The sequence below is a fragment of the Urocampus carinirostris genome, chromosome 11 (assembly GCF_059441175.1).
Source record: "Urocampus carinirostris isolate Australia breed hairy pipefish chromosome 11, RoL_Ucar_1.0, whole genome shotgun sequence".
NCBI classification, from domain to species: domain Eukaryota; kingdom Metazoa; phylum Chordata; class Actinopteri; order Syngnathiformes; family Syngnathidae; genus Urocampus; species Urocampus carinirostris.
In genome coordinates, this window is record NC_142359.1 from 4,429,655 (window position 1) to 4,450,171 (window position 20,517).

General features: G+C 40.9%; 2 protein-coding genes across 4 annotated transcripts in view; both read right to left on the reverse strand.

Moving 5' to 3' along the window:
- Positions 1 to 1,450: 1,450 nt before the first annotated feature.
- On the reverse strand, positions 1,451 to 13,006 carry abce1 (ATP binding cassette subfamily E member 1). The gene is made up of 19 exons (XM_088346837.1): positions 12,847 to 13,006; positions 11,006 to 11,144; positions 10,854 to 10,939; positions 10,686 to 10,783; positions 10,497 to 10,614; positions 10,105 to 10,242; positions 9,961 to 10,030; positions 8,791 to 8,887; positions 8,626 to 8,715; positions 7,057 to 7,178; positions 6,861 to 6,985; positions 6,688 to 6,784; positions 5,174 to 5,233; positions 5,041 to 5,099; positions 3,319 to 3,429; positions 3,108 to 3,250; positions 2,917 to 3,039; positions 1,699 to 1,810; positions 1,451 to 1,614 (listed from the first exon to the last, which is right to left on the reverse strand). The coding sequence occupies exons 2-19, from the start codon at positions 11,106 to 11,108 to the stop codon at positions 1,567 to 1,569; spliced, it is 1,800 nt and encodes a 599-aa protein (XP_088202963.1). The 5' UTR covers positions 11,109 to 11,144; positions 12,847 to 13,006; the 3' UTR covers positions 1,451 to 1,566.
- A 1,975-nt stretch (positions 13,007 to 14,981) lies between these two features.
- Positions 14,982 to 20,517, reverse strand: part of slc12a6 (solute carrier family 12 member 6) — a 34,350-nt gene continuing 28,814 nt past the window's right edge. For all 3 annotated transcript variants that reach the window (XM_088348685.1, XM_088348687.1, XM_088348684.1), the window contains 3 exons: positions 20,138 to 20,373; positions 17,769 to 17,902; positions 14,982 to 15,834 (listed from right to left, as the gene is read on the reverse strand). In XM_088348685.1, coding sequence (XP_088204811.1) covers positions 15,743 to 15,834; positions 17,769 to 17,902; positions 20,138 to 20,373 — 462 coding nt within the window. In that variant the 3' untranslated portion in view covers positions 14,982 to 15,742. The remainder of the gene's footprint in view (positions 15,835 to 17,768; positions 17,903 to 20,137; positions 20,374 to 20,517) is intronic.

Below are 20,517 nucleotides of genomic sequence, written 5' to 3' on the forward strand. Positions count from 1 at the left end.
CATTGAGTGTTACTGCCCCTAGTGTTGTGGACATGCAATTACATTTTGAGAAAGTTAAAAAAAAAAAAAAAAAAAAAAAAAGTTCCCCTAAGTTGCCCCACTTATCGTAAATTCCAGACTATAAGCCGCTACTTTTCCCCCTACCTTTCAACCCTGCGGCTTATTCAGTGATGCGGCCAATTAATGTCATTTTTCTAACGGCCGCTAGCGCCGCTCGAGTGTTGCTACCAATAACTGCCCTGTCAAAGCTATATTATTATTAAAGCTTTGAAAACTCTCTCGGTGTACCGTCTTTCTTTGTAAATATGTGTAACCCATGTATAATATGCAGGGATCAGAATGGAGATTTTCATTTTCAGCTGAAATAGCCAGGGTCCAGGAATAAAGCAGGGCGGAGCCCCCCCCCCCCCCCCTCCTGGGTTTTAATAATAATAATAATTTCCTTTAGGCAATTTACTTGTCCAAAACCATGCTTATATTTATCATTTAAGTAACATTTTTAGAAGATTAAAATAATTTGCCCACATAACAGATTTTTTGTAAATACTGCAAGATAAGTTCAAATGCAGTTCAGTCCCTGCAGCTTAGCAACAATGCGGCCAATTTTTCTAACGGCCGCCAGGGTGCGCCAGAGCAATAAAGGAAAGAGTGAGACAGTCGGATTTTGAATTTGTTTGCTATGCAAGAGAAAAAGTCGGAATGCCTTTGGGGTTCAAGAACAGCGGAAATCCGCGGATCCGCGGAAAATTCTGATCCCTGAATATGTATTTGCAACTGTATATTTCTGTAATGTATTTGAGACACTTATTCTGATATGTTTTGCACGTGGGAGCGAAAAATGAGGGGCGGAACAAACGCGGGGTGCTGAGCTTAAGTGGGGACCGCTATAGGTGAGGGACAAACAAGGAAAGAAGAGGGGGTAAAAAGTTGGTTAAAGAAAAAGGAGTTGCGTGAGTAAATGTGTTCATCTGATATATTTTTCCCACCCTTACCTTTGGAAATATACACTTTTTTCCTTGGATTACTTTCAAAGGGACCCGGACTCTGCAGGTCTGCATCAAACCTTAAGTACCGGTATCATTTTCCGTTCATTGTGATTTTTAAACTGTGGACTTTAATGAAGGACATTTAGTTTCAATCGCGGGACTTGAAGTCGGGTTTGGGTTCATTTTGTGTTTGAGTTCCATGTTTAAATGTGGGCGCATGCGGCTTATATACAGGTGCGGCTTGTGTATGTACAAAATCGGTTTTCCTCTTAAAATGTGGTGGGTGCGGCTTATAATCAGGTGCGCTCTATAGTCCGGAATTTACGGTATATAGTCTTACAGACATCCTTTTATGAGATGAAACATCTGCTTCATTTTTTGGTTGTCAACATCCTATTTATTGATTGAGGTGGAGATGTTCTGACTGGAAATCCACGGGCTTCAAATATGAACACTTGACACAGCCACGACAGCCTCGACACGATTATGGGATGGACGTTAACGCGTTTGTAGCCCCGGCTCATTTCCCGCAGCCGTCCAGTAACAGGAAGTCACACTCGGTCATACGCCGCCATTCGTGCTAGTCGTCCAGGAAGAAGTAGTTCCCGCTCTTCTTCTGTTCCGTGTCCTGAGAATTCAAGATGAAGAGGCGTCAAATGGGTGGGGGGAATTGAGAAAAACAAGGTCGTCTTACGCGTGGAAGTCAAATCACCTTGATGGAATTGAGCTTGTTGATGCGCGGCCTGAAGTTGTTGGGATCTCTTCGGAATGTGATCTCCAGCAAAGACAGGAAACGGTTCATGCCGGCCAGTAGACCCTGCGGACTGACACGCGCGTTTGGATATTTTAATCTTCGGCCATTGAAATAAATAGGGAAATCACCAAAATATTAATTAAAAATGTTCTTCAATTTGGAATGAAGTTGATTGAATGATGTATTGATTGAACAGGGCGGCAGTAGCTCAGGAGGTAGAGCGCTCGTCTTGGGATCAAGGGATCCCAGTTCGAATCCCGGCTCGTCCGAGTTACATGTCAAAGTGTCCTTGGGTAAGACACTGAACCCCTAATGCCCCCAATAAGCCGGTTACATGGCTGCACGGCCGCTATTGGGAAATGTGAAGCACACTGTCAAGCGCTTTGGGAAGTCATTGACTTGAAAAGCGCTATATAAATGCAGATCATTTCATTTCATGTGGCAGATGACGATCAAGAAAATTGGGAGAATGAAAACAGGGTTCCTAAAACTTAAGGCAAGTTAAATTCAAGACTTTTATCAATGCCTTTTGAAATCAAATCCAAAACCAGTGTGTGAAACAAAATCTGCCCGGACGCCCAGGGCATGCATCTTTAACGTCAGGCATAAAACTTACAAAAGGTCTCTGCCAAGGTGGCCGACAACTTTTTCGAGGAGGAAGGAAAAAAAATAAAAATTATATATATATATATTTTTTCAAATCAAATCTCATTAGCCGTACCGCTTATCCTCATTAGGGTCGCGGTGGGGGCTGGAGCCCATCCCAGCCATCTCCGGGCAGTGGGCAGGGGACACCCTGAACTGGTTGCCAGCCAATCGCAGGGCACACGGGGACAGACAACTCACTCACTCATTCACACCTAGGGACAATTTGGACCGGCCAATTCACCTGAAATGTATGTTTTTGGAATGTGGGAGGAAACCGGAGTGCCCGGAGGAAACCCACGCAAGCACGGGGAGAACATACAAACTCCGCACAGGAAGTCTGGAGCTGGATTTGAACCCACGCAGGAGGTTCCCATGACATGAACTGTGCCGCACAAGCGCTAACCACTGCGCCGCCGTGCTGTCCCAAATCAAATCTTTGTTCATCTATTTTTTGCCAACAACGTCGCAGCACTACTTTCAAATCAGGTCTTGGCCGAACTAGTATCACAAACATGAATTTTGTCTTACGTGTTGGCAGCTGTGTGTCTGGAGGGAATCCCGTCGAAGACGATGACGCGGTCCGCCAAGTACGTGGCCATGATGAAGTCGTGCTCCACCACGAATGCCGTCTTCTTGGCATGCAGGATGTACCTGGGACACAAATGACGGTGAGACACACCGAATCCAGAAAAACGCACCAGCTGGTAGGTGAAACCTACCTTTTGATGACCCTGGCTGCCATCAATCTCTGCTCCGAATCCAGGTAGGCCGAAGGCTCGTCGATGAGGTAAACGTCAGCCGGTTTGCCTAGACACAAAGTCAACGCCACTCTTTGAAGTTCACCACCGGAAAGGTTTTGGACCTGTCGGGGAGAGAGAGAACAGTCGCTTGGATCGGTCCATCTTAGGCAGGCGGCCTTCGCGTTCTTACATCCTGGTCGATGATGCTCTCGATCTGCATGGGCTTCATGACGTCGGTGATGAATTGAGGGTGCATGTAAGCGTCCCGGATCTTTTCGTGCATGAGGGCGCGGACGCTGCCCTGAGGAACGCCACAAGCACATGGCACATAAGATAACATTCCAGTTGTACATGTCAAAATTGACACGATTCACATTTCTATCGAGACGAGGAGATGAACTTGTTGCTTCTCACAAACTGGAGAGATTTTATGAAAATGATGTAATACTACAAAATGTACTACGGAAATACTATAAAAATACTACTGTTTAAATAGTACAAAATACTTCAAAAAAAGTGCAGTAAAATATGAAATACTAGAGAAATATTACAAAATTCGGACTGCAGAAATAATACAAAATACCTCTACAGTAATACTACAAAAACACTAGATATACTACAAAAATGTACTATGGAAATACAACTGTATAAATAGTACAAAATGAGAACAGCTGTTCCCCACCAGAGTAGCTCACAGGCAGGTTCTGAAAATAGCTCACCAGTGCTAGGTCATTGTATTTTCGAGTAAATTGACTTTTTTTTTGTGGTTGACTGAGCCTGTTTAACCTTAACCTTGTAAAACATCATGTAATTACCGTATTTTCCGCACTATAAGGCGCACCGTGTTATAAGGCGCACCTTCAATTAATGATATAGTTTAAAACTTTTGCCATACATAAGACGCACCCCATTATAAGGCGCTATAAGTGCATGCTGGTTTAAGATAAGGTATTTGTGCAATTTTGTAATTGTAATCCTGTGCAGTCCGAGACATTTTTGTGATTAAGGGCTATTTACGGTAAATAAATGTGACTTTACTTGACTACAGTAGAGGATGTAGTTACGTTATGCAACCTCTAGATGGTGCCGCGCTAAAGGGAATGTCAATAAAACAGTCAGATAGGTCAGTCAAACTTTATTACTAGACAACAAACAAGCTTTCTACAACTCCATTCACTCCCAAAATGAATAAACAGCTGTTTTATTATTTTCTCTGAGGTAAAGCATTTTCGTGACATATCTTTAACATTTTTGAACAACAGCAAGGCATAACATTTTACTTTTCCGCCATTTAGTCAACACGCAAAAAACTGTTATGGTAAATAAAAACATTAGTGCAATCACAATATAGTGACACTCGTAATGTGCAAAAATAACAAGTGCAAAACAATAACAGTAAAGCAATTACATAATAACTGTAAAATGTAAAACGTTGTAGTGGGTTTTACATAATTCATCCATGGAACCATTGTTCAGTTAGCGAGTTCCTAGGGGGACTCTTAATTCTGCCGGCTCGAGCCACTCTCGTGTTTGATTCATTAATGTTGAACTCTCTCGCTGCTGCTCTATTCCCGTGTTCTACTGCGTGACTGATCGCCTTGAGTTTAAACTCTGCGTTGTAAGCGTGTCTCTTAATAGGAGCCATTTCAGGGTCTTTATACAAACGCACAAATAAAAGAGAATCGTTGTTTAATATTTCCCAGTATGCACAGCGCACTTCTTTTACGCGAAAAATTGAGTCGGTGGCTGCTTCTCTTAGTTTCGAGACCTTGTAATTCAATATTGATCCATATATAAGGCGCACCGGATTATAAGGCGCATAGTCACCTTTTTTTTTAAAAAAAAAATCAGATTTTATGTGCGCCTTATAGTGCGGAAAATACGGTACTACAACAGAAGTCAGGGAACGCACCTTGAACTTGGGACTGATGGTCTGAGGCTTGTAGCTGACATTGAGGATGGGCACATCACCTTGAAGACAAAAATGCACATGTTAAAAGCCGGGAGGGTGAGAATACTCTCACATGCGACACACAACAAGTCACCTCCACCATCCGGTTTGAGTCCTCCGGCCAACATCCTAATGAAAGTGGTCTTTCCCGTTCCTGGGCACAAACCAAAATCATGTGCAAATCACGTGAAAAATCGTGGAATAGGAGTATCCAGTAATCCCTCGCTATATCGAAATTTTGTTTTTGCGGTTTTGCCATTTTGCAAATGTTCATCGTGCATTGCATTCTGATTGGTTTAACAGTCGCCCTACTCCTTTCCTGCCTGTGTCTGCCTGTGTCAATAAACTTGGGGTCCAAAGTGTACATGAACGTAAAACGGTATGATAAACCTACATTCAGGGATCAGAATGGAGATTTTCATTTTCAGCTGAAATAGGCAGGGTCCAGGAATAAAGCAGGGCGGAGCCAACCCCAACAATGCGGCCAATTTTTCTAACGGCCGCCAGGGTGCGCCAGAGCAATAAAGGAAAGAGTGAGACAGTCGGAATTTGAATTTGTTTGCTACGCAAGAGAAAAAGTGAAAAAGTCGGAATGCCTTTGGGGTTCAAAAACAGCGGAAATCCGCGGATCCGCGGAAAATTCTGATCCCTGTACATTACGTTTGCAAAAATCTTTGTTTAATTTCTAGTTTCTAAAAGCCATCATGTCAACAAAACTCTCTGGAAAAAGCACCAAAAGGCAGAGGAAGATGCTTTCTATCACCAACAAATGTGGACTTCACATGCCCAATAACGCCCACATTACGGCAACAAATCATCATATGAAGTCCCAAAAAAATTCCCAAAATATTTCAGAATCAGCAGCGCCATAAAACGGAAAAAATACGTTCAGAAATACAAATTGACAGTCAAGAACTTATTCGTAAAATATTTTATAAAGTTCATGGATCACTTAACTGCCCGTGTTGTGGAGGCACAACTTCCTGTGGTGTGTCTTGGGCAAGTACGGACTGGTGGCGCCCATCCCTTTCCAGGACGTATTTTTGGGGTAGGGGTTTGCTCCCCCAAATGAAACAGATAGTACTGGATTCAATGATTACCAGTAGCAGGAGGAACCTCCTGATCTGATTTTGACACAGCACCTTCATCATTTGTGCGCTGTAGTTTTTCTGTGTATAGCGTCATCCTACTCTTTAGAGATGAGCTGGACCTTAGCATTGACGGGCAGAGAATACCGATACTACATCCTAGTAAAGTACTTCTATTTGTTGTTTGGAATGTTCTATTCACATCAACATGACGACACTATATTACAATATTGTCCACATGATGGTGACAAAATATCATCTGAAATAAAAGAGTGGCGACTCTTTTTCAGAATCAGCAGTGCAATATACAAGAAAGATTTTTTTTTTTAATCATTATATTATAATGGCTTTTTATAATTTTTTTTTTTTTACAAATTACTGTTCTTTATTAAAAAAATGATCAAGCCTGTAAATCAGATTGTTTTTAACGTCCAAGTTTTGGCAATTACGGGTCTTTTTTAGAAGGCAACATCTGTGAAAAACCAGGGATTACTGTTATCAGGTTCACTTGTTTACTTACCGTTCTCCCCGAGCATAACCACAATTTCCGAGTCTGTGAACTCTCCTCCCTTGATGTCCAGGGTGAACTCGCCCATGGTCTTGCTCATGTTCGGATACTACAGACGGATAAAAACAAGGGGAACGGGTGAGCAAATTAACGTGACTGCAAAGAAGGGCACCGCTGCCAGTAACCTGGTAGTGCCGAAGCCGCTTGACTTCCTCCTCATTGGCTGTCTCGGCAACTTTGAAGACAAGGGAAGTCTCGCGGAAGCGAAGGTTCTCCGTGGGAACGTAACCATCCAGGAAGATATTGATGCCTGTAGGCAACCGTGGCCGGACCTTGTGTTCGTTAAGATGCATTTCTCCAGAAATGGGTCTGGGCGCTTACCTTCCCGCACGCTGAAGGGCATAGTGACCACACCGTAGGCGCTGGGAACGCCGTAAAGGCAGCAGATGAAGTCCGACAAGTAATCCAACACGCTCAAGTCATGCTCCACCACGATGATGTACCTGCACGTGCAAACAAACCCTTTAAAGACAGTTGTCCATTTGTGCTTTTCTACCAGAAATAATGGGAAAGTGTCCACACCGAGTTTATTCCCTCTACATTTTTCAGGTTGCTTAGCCAATAAAACACCAGGATGTCATTTGTCCCTGTAGAATTTCCTTCATTTTTCCGTGCCATATTTATGGATGGAATTAGTAAAATAACACAGTCTGTGTGGCTTTTTTAAAGAAGCAAAACCAGGTAGTGATCATATATTTAGAGGTTTATATTTATAAACAACTAACACGTCAAAGATTGAAGTCAATAAAATGGCCTGTGGGACGAATAATTAACATTAAGGTTTATATATCATCATAGCTTTATTCTGCTTGCTTACAATAAAGAACGTTTTTCCTATTAAATATTGGACACCTGCAAAGGACATATATAAGATGCCAGGGTTGTTCGCTACTTTGAATATTATTGCTCATCGTTGTTTGTTATATTGACTAAAATGCACAGTTTACACCATTTTCACTATTGACCAATCATGTTGCTGTTCTTTGAATTTCACACGCTTTAGGGCTGGCTCATCTGCTTTTTGCAACCTATGAGATTTAATAAAGGGACAGCGCTTAGGGGAAGACATCTACAACAGGAAGGAATTTGGCATGTTGAGGATTTTCTTACAGTCCACTCCTGTTCTCCTTGCAAGTTCAAAATTATTTGAAGTCTTCTTTAGTGTCTATTAAACAATAAAATGATCAAGATAACACAACCATGTTTCAAGAGCTGAAGGTACCACACACGTACCTCACACATTAGCAGTATTGAGTGTAATTTTCTGACTATAAGCCTCTACTTTCTTGATACATTTTAACACTGCAGTTTTAAATATGGTACAGCTTATACTTTTTTGTTAGCTGCACTGAGGAAATCAGTAAGCTGCTGTTTTCCACAACACATGCGCTCTAACTAACAGGAGCAAAATGTGAGGTTTAACAGTACTTTATTGATTATTTACAACATACGATATGTCAACCTTTCCACCCACAAATCAAGTCCTCTATTTATACATTCAAAACAGTTGAACCACAGTGAAAGTTACCTATCAAATATCGAAGTAGCCCACGGACAGGTTCTGATAATAGCTTACCAGTGATTCATTGGGATTTTCTAGGAAATCTGATGTCTGACTAAAATGTTTTAGAAAACCTCTTAACTTTAGGTCAAATTATTGCATAATGGTAATAACATGATTATGTTTTTATTTTGAAATTAATATTAAACCGGTAAGCCCTTAGGCCAACCAGTAATAAAAAGTAGATCTTGGTTTCTAAAACGTTGGTGAGCCCTTAATTAAAGAAAGCTCCAGTTTTCATGGGCGGCTCCAAAGTCACTTTCAGCACTTAGCAACATGTTGCTCCAGGTGCTTTGGTCCTTAAATGCAAAATAATTGTTTCAACTCACCTGTCCGGCGTGATGAGTGAGCGTATGGTGATAGCAGCATTCAACCTCTGCTTGACATCCAGATAACTGGACGGCTCATCAAACATGAAACTGCAGGACGGGAAGAAAACCAACGTGACTGCGGCGTTGAGGGTGGTGCGGGGTTGGCGGACGTTCGCTACTTACATGTCGGCTCTCTGGATGCACACCACCGCGCAGGCAAACCTCTGCAGTTCTCCCCCGGAAAGGTCCTCCACGTTCCTCTCACGCAAGTGACTCAAATCTGCAAGGCGACAAAACAACTACTGTATTTTCCGCACTATGAGACGCCTGATTTATACGATGCACCTCCAAAATGAAAGTCCACGGTGATATTGTTTTCATATTTAAAGCGTGCCGGACTATAAGGCGCATGGAATTAAAACTACAGTAAGGGCTAAGGTTGCACAAAACAATAAAAAAGTACAGTACTGCACAATTGCATAACATTAAATGCAACTGGAATTGAACCGGATTGCAGGGGGGAGCTAAACCACTAGGGAAACAAACGACACATATAAGTCATTAGGTTTTATCGCATTGTCAGACTATATCTTGCCATGGTACTAAATTCTCGATGTTATTATAAGGCCGCGCCGCAAGAATTTGGTTTTATTTACATTAAACCAGTCCGTAGTACAGAAAATGTTACAAACCACTGAAATACAGTATTGCATTTCCCGAAGCGCCCAAGATTCCAAACTGAATGAATAGAAAGGCTTTGTGGGAAGTAATTCTGCCGTCCCGAAATATATAAACGTATGGCCGAACGTATTTAAAATGATTTTCATGAACAGTGTTAAGATAGAGCCGAAAAAAAGTGAAACATTTTAAACCACTTTCTGTTTTCTCATTCCTCTAACACCTCCGGTACCGTGACTAACTAAAAATAGCGTGACACAGACAACCCCTTTTCATGTGGCGTGTTTCCCTAGTGGTCTTGTGGATAGGATCTGAGGCTCTCCCGCGATCCCAGTTCGATTCTATTTGTATCAAATGTTATGAAATTGTAAAAAAAAAAAACATCCATGTCCTTAGAAGCCGGGTAGTTCAAATTTGATGCTCTATTCGGTTTGATCTCCGTTGCCACGGTTTGTTATGTAATTGTAGCCAGCGATAAATATGTATTGCCTAATCACTCATTGCACAAATATGGTAATGTATTTCCAATATTGTCTGCATATAAAGCGCACCTGATTACAAGGCCCATTTTTCAAATTCATGGCATATTTTGGGTCTTTAGGTGTGCCTTATAGTCCGGAAATAACCGTAATTACAATGTGTCCTGTTAAGGGCTTGACAGGTTTATTTTCATACCAAGCTGCTGGCAAACAGTGTCTTGCTTGTCCATGTCATCTTTTCTGGTCAGGATGGACCCGACTGATCCCTACAAACACAAAGTGAACAATGCTGAGCTGTGTTAATGACATTCTGCAGCCACACCAGACCAGTCACCTTTACCTTAACAGTCTTGGGGATCTGGTCCACGTATTGTGGCTTGACGATGGCGCGCAGGTCGTCCTCCAGAATTTTGGTAAAGTAGTTCTGCAACTCCGAGCCGCGGAAGTAGGTCAAGATCTCCTGCCAGTCTGGAGGATTCTTTAACGGGAAAGAAATAAGTCTTCACTACTTGCGTAAGTGAGTACTGAGTACTGATACCATCCATACTCGCCAATCCCTACTTAAAAAGACCGTGAAACTAGACCTAGCATCACCTGGCCAGACATCAATGTAATTGTGAAAGCAGCCAATACTAGTATCAGGCAACATGTATTATCGTTTCCCCCAGCTCCAAAAAACGTGACTTAAGGTCTCACATGTAACGTGTGAAAGGGTGAGGGAGAACGACTCACATCATATTTTCCCAGGTTGGGCTTCTGTTTGCCGGCCAGAATCTTGAGCGCTGTCGACTTGCCGATACCGTTGGTCCCCACCAGTCCGAGAACCTCTCCTGGTCTGGGAATGGGCAGCCTACAGGCAACAAAAGTTAGTTCAAAACCACTTGATGGGCCGTAAAATTGGGGGTTGCGCACTCCACGTACCGGTGAAGCTTGAAGGAATTGGCACAATATCTGTGTGTGGTTTCTTTTTCTAGGTTACTGGGTAGGTTGACGATGGACAAAGCCCCAAACGGACATTTCTGCAGCGAAACCATAGGGTCAAGTAGAACATATTGGGAGTTATTTGTTCTTACAGGAAAGGTAGCATACCTTGATGCAAATGCCACACCCGATGCATAGCGACTCAGAGATCCACACAATTTTACTCTGTGGGGTCACCTCAATGCAAAGTTTTCCTGTGGAGCGACAAAGAGCTTGTTAGCATCCTATTCGGGAGCTCCTGCCACGCCCGCATTACTCACCCATGCGGACCACTGGACAGCTTTTCTTGCACTCTTGTCGACATTTCTTGGGTTTGCACTTGTCGTGGTTGACGATGGCGATCCTGGTGTTTTTATCCGCCATGGTGGGTCACGTTGATGGAGGCCAGGACCCGCCAAGCTAGGGATAAAGAGATAAAACCAAATTGACAGAAGGAAATGGCAAGTGTTGGTTTATATAAATATTGCTATCTGCTTTCTTCAAGTATTCCTGTTTAATGTCATACCATATAGTAAAAACTTGAATATGTCTCCTGCTGGGTTATGAAATGGCTAATTGCTGAACCAAGTTATTGTAAAAATATTGACTGGTACTGAGCTCATTCCAACAGGGTGGTGTTGCCCTGATCGTTATTGCAACTGACATAATCAAAATTCTCGGTTTTCAGTACTGTCTGACCACGTTTAAAAAGAGAAGGAATCTGTTTTGAACCCATCTTAAATTAGTCCACTGAGATTAAGCAGATGTACAATATATAATTTACAGTTGCTGTTAAGTCAGTTTAACAGTTAACACAATTCATACTCTGATTGTATTTGCATTCGTTTCATGTCTTTACAAACATCGATAATGATAACAAGAGTTGGTGAGTGACTTTGCTTGGCATCACTGTTTTTTAGTGTAGCAGGGAATGGTAAAAGTAAGAAAACCATGATTCAAATACACTCCAAATGCCAAACCAAGAGAGGTTCTAAGATCTGTACGTACTTACAAATGATCTGAGGCTGCGATCATACTAGGCCAGGAGATGGCAGCAGAGGTACACAGTAACACGTTTTCAAAATCCGGACAACAGCTTTAAACAAAGCAATTCGTAGTAATAAACGGGTCCATACTTCTTTATTATTCTCCTATACATTAATGAGGGAACAGTGTTAGGTACAGGCATGAAAGTGGGCAATGACAGAAAATAGTGGAGAACAACTGCTTGATGTTGACAATATCTGTGTATTGTTTGTTGTTGCAACATCCATTGCAGCCTGATCATCCTGGAAGAGGATTACCTCATGTGCAGTCCCTTCTCAACGTTTCTTCATTTTCCTAATGTTGAAGATTTTGAGTTTTTCCTTGCCCTCATTTAGGTTTTAGATCAGGGGATGGTGTCATAATGGTCAGCAGTTTGCAATAATCTGTGGTCTGTGCAGCCCCCTGAGACTCCTTCTGATTAAGGGCGTCAAAAATAAACATGACTTGACTGCCCTCATGTTGAGGTTTTTGAGGTTTTCCTTGCCCTCGTGTAGTTTTAGATCAGGGGATGGTACAATAATCTGTGGTCTGTGCAGCGCTCTGAGACTCCTTCTGATTAAGGGCGTCACAAATAAACATACATTTAAATCGAATAGTATTACTAGAAGTTGTTTTTGTTCTGCTGGTATTTTGTGTAGTTTTTTTTTAAAGTAACTATTCTACTTGTCCTAGCTCAAACAGCAGTCTTTTCATTCAATTCATTTGTAATGTGTATTTTTTTCTAGATTTGGGTAAGGGCTTGTAATCAGGGTGAAATGGTGGGTCCTAAACTCATACTGGTTGAAAACCACTGGCCTCAGCAGATGCCCCGCATCATAAGTCAAGTTCAGAAGCGTATTACACGTCGTCAACCAAAACGCGCATGTGTGTGCTCTTATCGGGTGAAATTGCCAGAAAAAGCGAATAAGTCCATGTGCAGGAGCATGTCACATATTGTAGCGTTCTTGTTATCTCTTAGCATTAGCCTTTAGCTTGAGTGTGCGGCCTTCGAGTGTTATCTTTGACAGCTGCATACACTTTCGTTCATACCACCCATTTTGGATTAACGAGTGGTGTAGAGAACATGCCAACTCACCCCACCCCGGTGTCACAAATCCAAATTTGGACGATGGAAAGCCGTAAGAGCAAATAGTCGATGAAAATTGGGCAGAAAGATTCCCTGGGCAACGTGTTCCCTTCCTGGATGCCGGCTGGAAAGATGGCGGCCACTGCGTGTCTAGGGCGCGACGGCCAGGTGGGTGACGTCACAAATAAGCGACGGGGATTCGTTTCAATGATTAAGTGAACAAACTGCATAAATCCAGTAAATAGGAAATTCCATTTAAAGGGTCAGTGTGTATGATTTAGCGCCTCCTGGTGGTAAAAAGAAACATTTGAAATAACAAAAATCATATTTATTTAAATAAGCAGAAAATGTTTATTTTTTTAAATACTAGGCGGATGATCCTTAGTAGTGGAGGGAGCCGACATAATTGACATAATTTTAAATATATATAAAAAAAATAATAATTTTAAATATTGTTTTTTTTCACCCCCCCCCCCCAAAAAAAAAGAAACATTGAAAAAAAATTGTTCACCCATAATTTTTTTAGAACATATTGAAAATCAACATTGCAAAATATTGTTTTAGGGCAAAGAACGAATGTTGGGTAATAATATTAACCTTTTTAACTATTATTATTACTACTACTACAGGCATATATTTTCACTATTTTATATGGCCACATTACTTTATTTTGATTTATGAAAACAGATTTTATGTGAACTGAGGTGAGGCCAAGAGCTAAAATTAATGAACTTAAAGGCCTTTATTTTCATCATACACGCATAACAAAATCAAACAAATTAAAAAGGATAAAAACGTTGAAAAATCAGTAGATTAATATTGTATAATAAATATAAAACTGAAAATTGATATAAACTAAAGATAAACTGATGAGAAAACAAAAAATATGTAAATAGAACTTAGAAGACGAATCTATACAAGTGCATCAAGCTATACGAATAGGAAACTAAATGTTTTTAATGAAAAGGATAAAACAACTAAATCAAACTACAAATAAAACACTTGAAAACAAAGTTATTTAATGAAAAAAATACAATATGTAATAGCATACAGGGTTCGTACACCCTTTTCATGGGCAAATTCGCTTTCAAAGCCTAACTTCCCAGTACCTGACATTTTGCTCTCTTCACCTGTCCTCTTAGCCGTGAACCTATAGGGGGCGATGAAGCTTCACAAAACAACACCATGCAAACGAATGCTGCCATTCGTCAGAGGGAAGGTGAACTCCAATAGCAGAGCAAAACCACCAGAGCAGGTGTGTCAGCGTCATTTTTAAGAGGTCTTATTTTTCTTCATGCATGGTCAATCGAGTGACTCCTGAGAAACCTGACAAAAATTTCAAGCGTTTAAAGCACTTCACTAAAAATTCAAGCACCTTTCAAAACTTTAGAACAGGAAGTAGAGTGCTCGTCTTGGGATCAAGAGGTCGCAGGTTCGATTCCCGGCTCCTCAGTATTATATGTTGAAGTGTAATAAGGAGGTAGTTGCCTTGCATGGCTTATGCTGCTATCGGTGTGTGAGTGTGTGTGTAAATGGGTAAGTGTGAAGCGCATTGTAAAGCGCTTTGGGAGGTCTTCATTGACTTGAAAGCGCTATATATAAAATGCAGACCATTTACCATTATTAAAGTAAAAGAATGTTGAAGGATTTCAAGCACTCGTACGAACCCTTTCTGTAAAGGAGAAAGCCGGGCTCAAAGATTTAGTGGAGCTTGGGCTTTCGGTGTAGTTCCTATCATACAAATGAGTAACAACACTTTAAAAGCAGCAGAAAAATTAAAATTAGATTTCATTTAGACATGATATGATCAAAAGTGAGGGCAGCACGGCGGCGCAGTGGTTAGCGCGTGTGCGGCACAGTTCTAAGGTCTTGGGAACCTCCTGTGTGGGTTCAAATCCAGCTACCGGACTTCCTGTGCGGAGTTTGTATGTTCTCCCCGTGCTTGCGTGGGTTTCCTCAGGGTACTACGGTTTCCTCCCACATTCCAAAGACATGCTACCCGCAACCCTACTGAGGATAAGCGGTGCAGATGATGGATGGATGGATAATAAAAAGTCGTAGATGACGATTTAGGCAGTTCCTATGGAAGTCAAACTGCTTGTAAGTCAGATACAAACATTCAAAGCATGTGAATGACTGGCAACTTGTTTCTTCTAAATCGCTTTATTTCCAAAATGTTGAAGCAAACAAACTCTTATGCCCCGTTTAAAACGGTGCCATTAAAAAAAGATACGCCTTGGGATCAGTTTTTGTGTCCAGGCATAACGATTTTTGGAAACAAACCTTGTCCCTGCAATGTAACACCAACGTTTGAAGAAAAAGCAGTTTATGTACAGCTCATCGTCAGACAACAAGCCCTCTTCCTCAAACACGTAGACGAAGGATAATAATTTAGGAGTCAATAAATCATTTCTAAAAAGAAATGCACTACAGATCATTCTAATGGAGATTTGAAGGTATTGCAGGTGCTGGGCGAAACATACAATAGAATAGAAAGACGACAACAGATATTTTTGTCACTGGAGATCAATGTACAGGATGAATTCTAAAAATGAGAACAGATAAAAACGAAAAGTGCAAAAGCAGGAATAAATTCCAACATACCAAATATGGTAATAAGAGAAAAGACATAAAAAAAAATCTTTCCTGAGCCTCATCAGAGTGACGGTTAACTCTGACGCTTGACATCTTGTGACGATCACCGGCAAGAACACACAAAAAAAAAAAACGGGTGCTCACATTTTCTTCTTGCGGTCTGATGTCAGTGGAATGCGAAGGCGTGCACGCTTCTGTGACAGGACAGTGAAGACAGGCAAGGCTTCCTTTTGAGTGGTCCTATGCGGCGGATGACCTCCCCCCTCGCTCACTCCCGGTAGATTAGCAGCAGCGGTCGAATATTGGTTTATCACGAGTAGATGGTGATGACTTCGCTCCCTCCACCTCGGACCAGGAGAACGCGTTCCAGACCCTCCGTCAGAACCTCCAGAAACTCCATGTCTGCTCACAGGTCAAGGATAAGCGAATCAATGTGTGACCAGGAAAAAAAAGAAATGGATTTGGTTTAAGCAGTGGTCCCCAAACGACAGCTCAATTGCCTCGGCATTTGGTCCCATGTTCTGAAATTCCTTCCAACCTATTGTGACAGCCTACCAATGCAAAAAGCTCATAGCGATTTCCTGGGAAATGTGCAAGTTTTCGTCTAACCTATCATATGTGACTTTGAAAACAATGACTACTTACGATTTTCGTTTTATTAACTCTTATTAGACTCTTTCACTGCGTCAAAATACTGTTTTCTGACATAGCTTTTAAGTCTGGCGTTGTTTTCTGTGGTAGCTTTTTAGCATGTACAGACGCTCCCCTACTTGGGTCCATTCGACTTCCGAAAAACGGTACACACGAACATTTTTTCAGGATGTCGAAAAATATCTGGACATTGCTGTAAGTTCGATTTTGTATTGTGTGCCCCTTTTCCGAGTAGAGGACAGTACTGTAGTGCTTCTTTCTGGCACTACCGGCATGTGGCGCTGTGAGAGCCCACCTCGGTGAAGAAAGCTGCTTTATCTTCAGAGTTCGTGTGTAAACATTCTATACTGTATCTTCAGCTCCAAGAACTTTTACATTTTAATGGATTATTATCTCGTGCATCCATTAAATGGTTGGTGTAAATTTTAAAGAAGAGGCGAGTCGTTTCTTTTGAAACAAAAGTGGAATAAGAGAGCTTGATGCGGTTGAGAAAATGGTCGGGACACTTTTTTTTCGTCCAGCTTTTACCATGGAGGAGGTCCCCCTCTAAGCACATCTTCCAAAAGTTAAACTTACATTTATCTTAATAGAGCATATTATTTCATAAATTGTTGATTTTTTTAGTACAAAACAATACAGGTTACTTATACAAGCCTTGAACATACTTATAAAGACCTTCAACATACAAAATATAGCACTGAAGCAACTTACGAACAGATTCAACTTAAAAACGATCGTCAGGAACCTAACTCGTTCGTAGATCAGGGAGCGTCTGTAGTTTGTTGATAAAAATTATCACGCAGTGTATGTATGCATACATATCATTCCTTGTGTTATATCATCAGTAAAGGGGTTGTTTGAAATAATTCACATTTTAGTATTGCTGGTTTTACTTCATTATAAAGAAAACAAAATCCAACAGTCGGGCTTCTTGACAAGAATATTCCTGCAGAACATGGCCCACTGAGCAACACCAGAGAGCTAGATAAGTTAGTTTTCTTTTATCATATTTCGTATTTACTCGTATATAAAACACATTTTTAGGCTTATTAAAGTCATGGTGTGCATTTTTGGTTGTAACAGGATTTGAACCCAGTTTCGCTCTGTGAGACGGGGCCAAACTCTTACCAATGGACCACCAGTTATGCAGATGACATAAAAAGGCATTGGGTTTCTTCTCATCACCTTATCTCCAGTCACGGTACCAGAGAGAGATTAGAAATGCTCGACATTCTAACATGTGAAACGCACAATACAATTAACATTCTTTTCTATTACCATGATTAAAAACAGTATGATGATGAGATAAAATCTACTGCCTTTTTGAAAGTCATGTATACTATTGGTGGTTCAGTGCTAGACAACTAAGCTGAAGAACCAACAAAGTGTTATCTGGGTATTATTTATTTCATAAAGAGAGTTTGTATTTATTTTCTGACTTTTGTTCTGTGAATAATACAGAGAAGTTTATTTGGTTGTAATTTATTTCATTAATTCTGTTATTATTTTTTTTATTTTTGTTCTGTGAGGAATCCAGAAGGGTTGTTTGATTGTGGATTTCTGGAACACAATACATTTTTTCATTTAGGCACTCCTGCAATCGTCATAGTTTTTCTGTTTCGAACAGACTCCGGGACCCTCATCAGAGAAGGGAAAGGTTAGCGGACCCCTGGGTTTAAGGATACAGTTCTCATCTCCCTCTTGGTTTTTGGGCGGGCCAGGCATGTTGAGGAGGACCACCCTGGCGTCGTGGGATTTGTTGACGATGACTTCGTTGAGTTTCACGGCCGTGTGCATCCTCCTTACGTTTGAGTGATCACTGAAAAAAAAAAAAAAGTGATTGGAATATTTGATCTCTGTAGAAGGCTGAAATAAAGTTCTGCGGTTTTGGGGGCCCCAAAGAAATACAGTACAAAAAAAGAATATTAAAAAAAAAAAGAAACGAAAACAAATTATTGAAAATGTAGAATGTAAACAAAAATAAGTAAACATAAAAATAACTGTTAGACTTAAAAAAAAAAAGAGGTTAAAAATATTCAGAAAATGAAAACTAAAAAATATAAATAATCAAAAGTGATAATTAAAATAATACAATACTGAAGTCAAATTTAAAAAAATATATAAAACAAAAATAAAACAAGAATATATAAATAAAATTCCACAAAGTAAAAGTACAAATTAGATAGATACTTTATTCATCCTCGTCGGGAAATTCACACTCCCAGCAGTATCCTTGTGTTGAAAAATAAAATAAAAGATATAGAATACAAAAATACCCAATATAACATGTTGATATAGAGCAGGGTTCGGGAACCTTTTTGACTCAAAGAGCCATAAAAGCAAAAAATATTAATTTTATTTTGGGAAAGAGCCACACCATATATTATGAGACAAATTTACAAAATTGCTAAACCCGCACCCCAGACAAAAGCTTAGTCTTCAGCACATTTATTTTTGATGATTTGATAAAAAATATGAAAAGAGAATACTGCCAGAGCCCCTGTCCCAAAATCAACAAACATACCACTTTAAAATTGTCTCTTTCTTGCAATTACTCAAGATCGGTTAAACTCCTTTTGACCCTTTTTTTCATACATATTGGTTTCAAAACCAGATGCAAGTTGTTATTGTGTAAAAACGTCACAACATTCTGCAAATAGGGAGCCTGATGAGCTCACTTTTGGCGCAGATGGCCTCCTGAGCTACTGCCGACCCGAATGTATTCATTAAAACAAAGTCAGTGAAAGAGAAGCCCGAACCAACGCAATGATTGATATTTTAGGCCCTGTCCGGGACGAAATTCCGGTCGGCCTTAAGCTCTTACATCTGCTTCAGTTTGTGTACCAAAACCTTAAAAGGTACATCAGTGTTTGAAATAACATCTGGCCGGACGCCCGGGGCGTGCATCTTTTACGTCGGGCGTACAACTTACACAACGTCTCTCCCCGGGTGGTCGACAACTTTTTCAAGAAAAAAAAAATCTTTCGTTTTTATTTGATCTTTTTAAAAAAAATAAATAAATTCAAATCAAAGATTTGCTTTATTCCGATTTCGAAATCTTCGTTTGGTTTGGAAATTTTGGTTCACTTGGCAATTTGAATACTCGGCAGCCAATCAGAAGGCTGCATTGAATAACTTCGTGCTTCCAGACTTTCCCGAGCGTTATAATGTCATGCATTTGCATATCATTTTCCAAAGGAGACGCACAGAAAACACAAGGAAATTGGATAAGTGGTTTGGAATCAAGCCAAAACCTCAGCCCCAGAAGAAATATTCAAAAGAAGCTGACAAAATTTATGACGTTACAAAACGTAAATGTACATTAAAAGCATCGTGGAAAGAGGAGTTCACGTGGCTTGTAAGTCACGACGTAACACAAACATTGCACGAACGAAGATGAGTGAATACAGGTACATACTGATGGCAGATGGAAACCAGTGATGTCATATCCATGCAATGAATAACATAAGTAGATTTATGATAAACTTCATTTTAAAGTGTTGCTCTGTGATATATTCTGATTATCAATCCTGAATACTTTGCAACGATTGGGGTTTTTTGCAATTAGTCGTCTTATTGTGTTTCAAGTTGTGAAAAATGGGGCAGGCAACTTTATGGCTGGGCAGGCAACTTTTCAGAGTTGTCTGCTCGGGTGTCCGCTAACCTTTTGTCCTGAGTTTCAGACACTGAGGTACATTGTGGAGTATTTGACCACTAAATTGCACTGTGTTGTCTAATGCAAACAAAAATGTGCAAAATGATCACAGCCTAGCAAGATTCCAGACAAACATGACGGCGCTATGCGGAGGAAATAATAATTTATTGACTCGGCGGGAAAGAAGCCCGACCCGAACGGAATGACTGACATTTCAAGCTCGACCCAAGCTGAAACTCAAGTCAGCATGAGCTTGGGTTTAACATCTCACCTCTGCTTCAGTTTTTGTACCAAAACCTTCAAATATTTTCTTGTATTATAGGTACCTAAAATCTCTTTTCAAATCAATGTTTTTCAAGTTTTCAGCCCGCCACACCGGAACGATGCAAGAATACTCACGGCCGGATGCTGAGCATGTCCCTGAAGCCTTCAGGCGTGGAGCACCCGGAATGCGTGGCCCGGTACTGCGATGCTTTTTCTTTGGTCCAGGTCATTTGAACGCGGCGATGGCGCTCCGTGGAGTTGCCTTCTCCGGCCACCGTTCGCTCGCGCTCGTTGGCGTCCGTTTCGTCGTCCTCGTCCGAGCCGATGCTCGTAAGGCGCAGCATGGAGTTGCGGTCCTTCACCAGCTGAGCCTGGCCCCCAAAATCATAATAATTAGAAAAAAAAGAGCAGAGTCGGGTCTCTTCACTTTTTCTTTTGCCTATTTTTGTAGACCGTGTTGACGGATCGTTGCAGCCCTATAAAACGTTTCTCATGGCTAGCGAGGCTAACGCAGA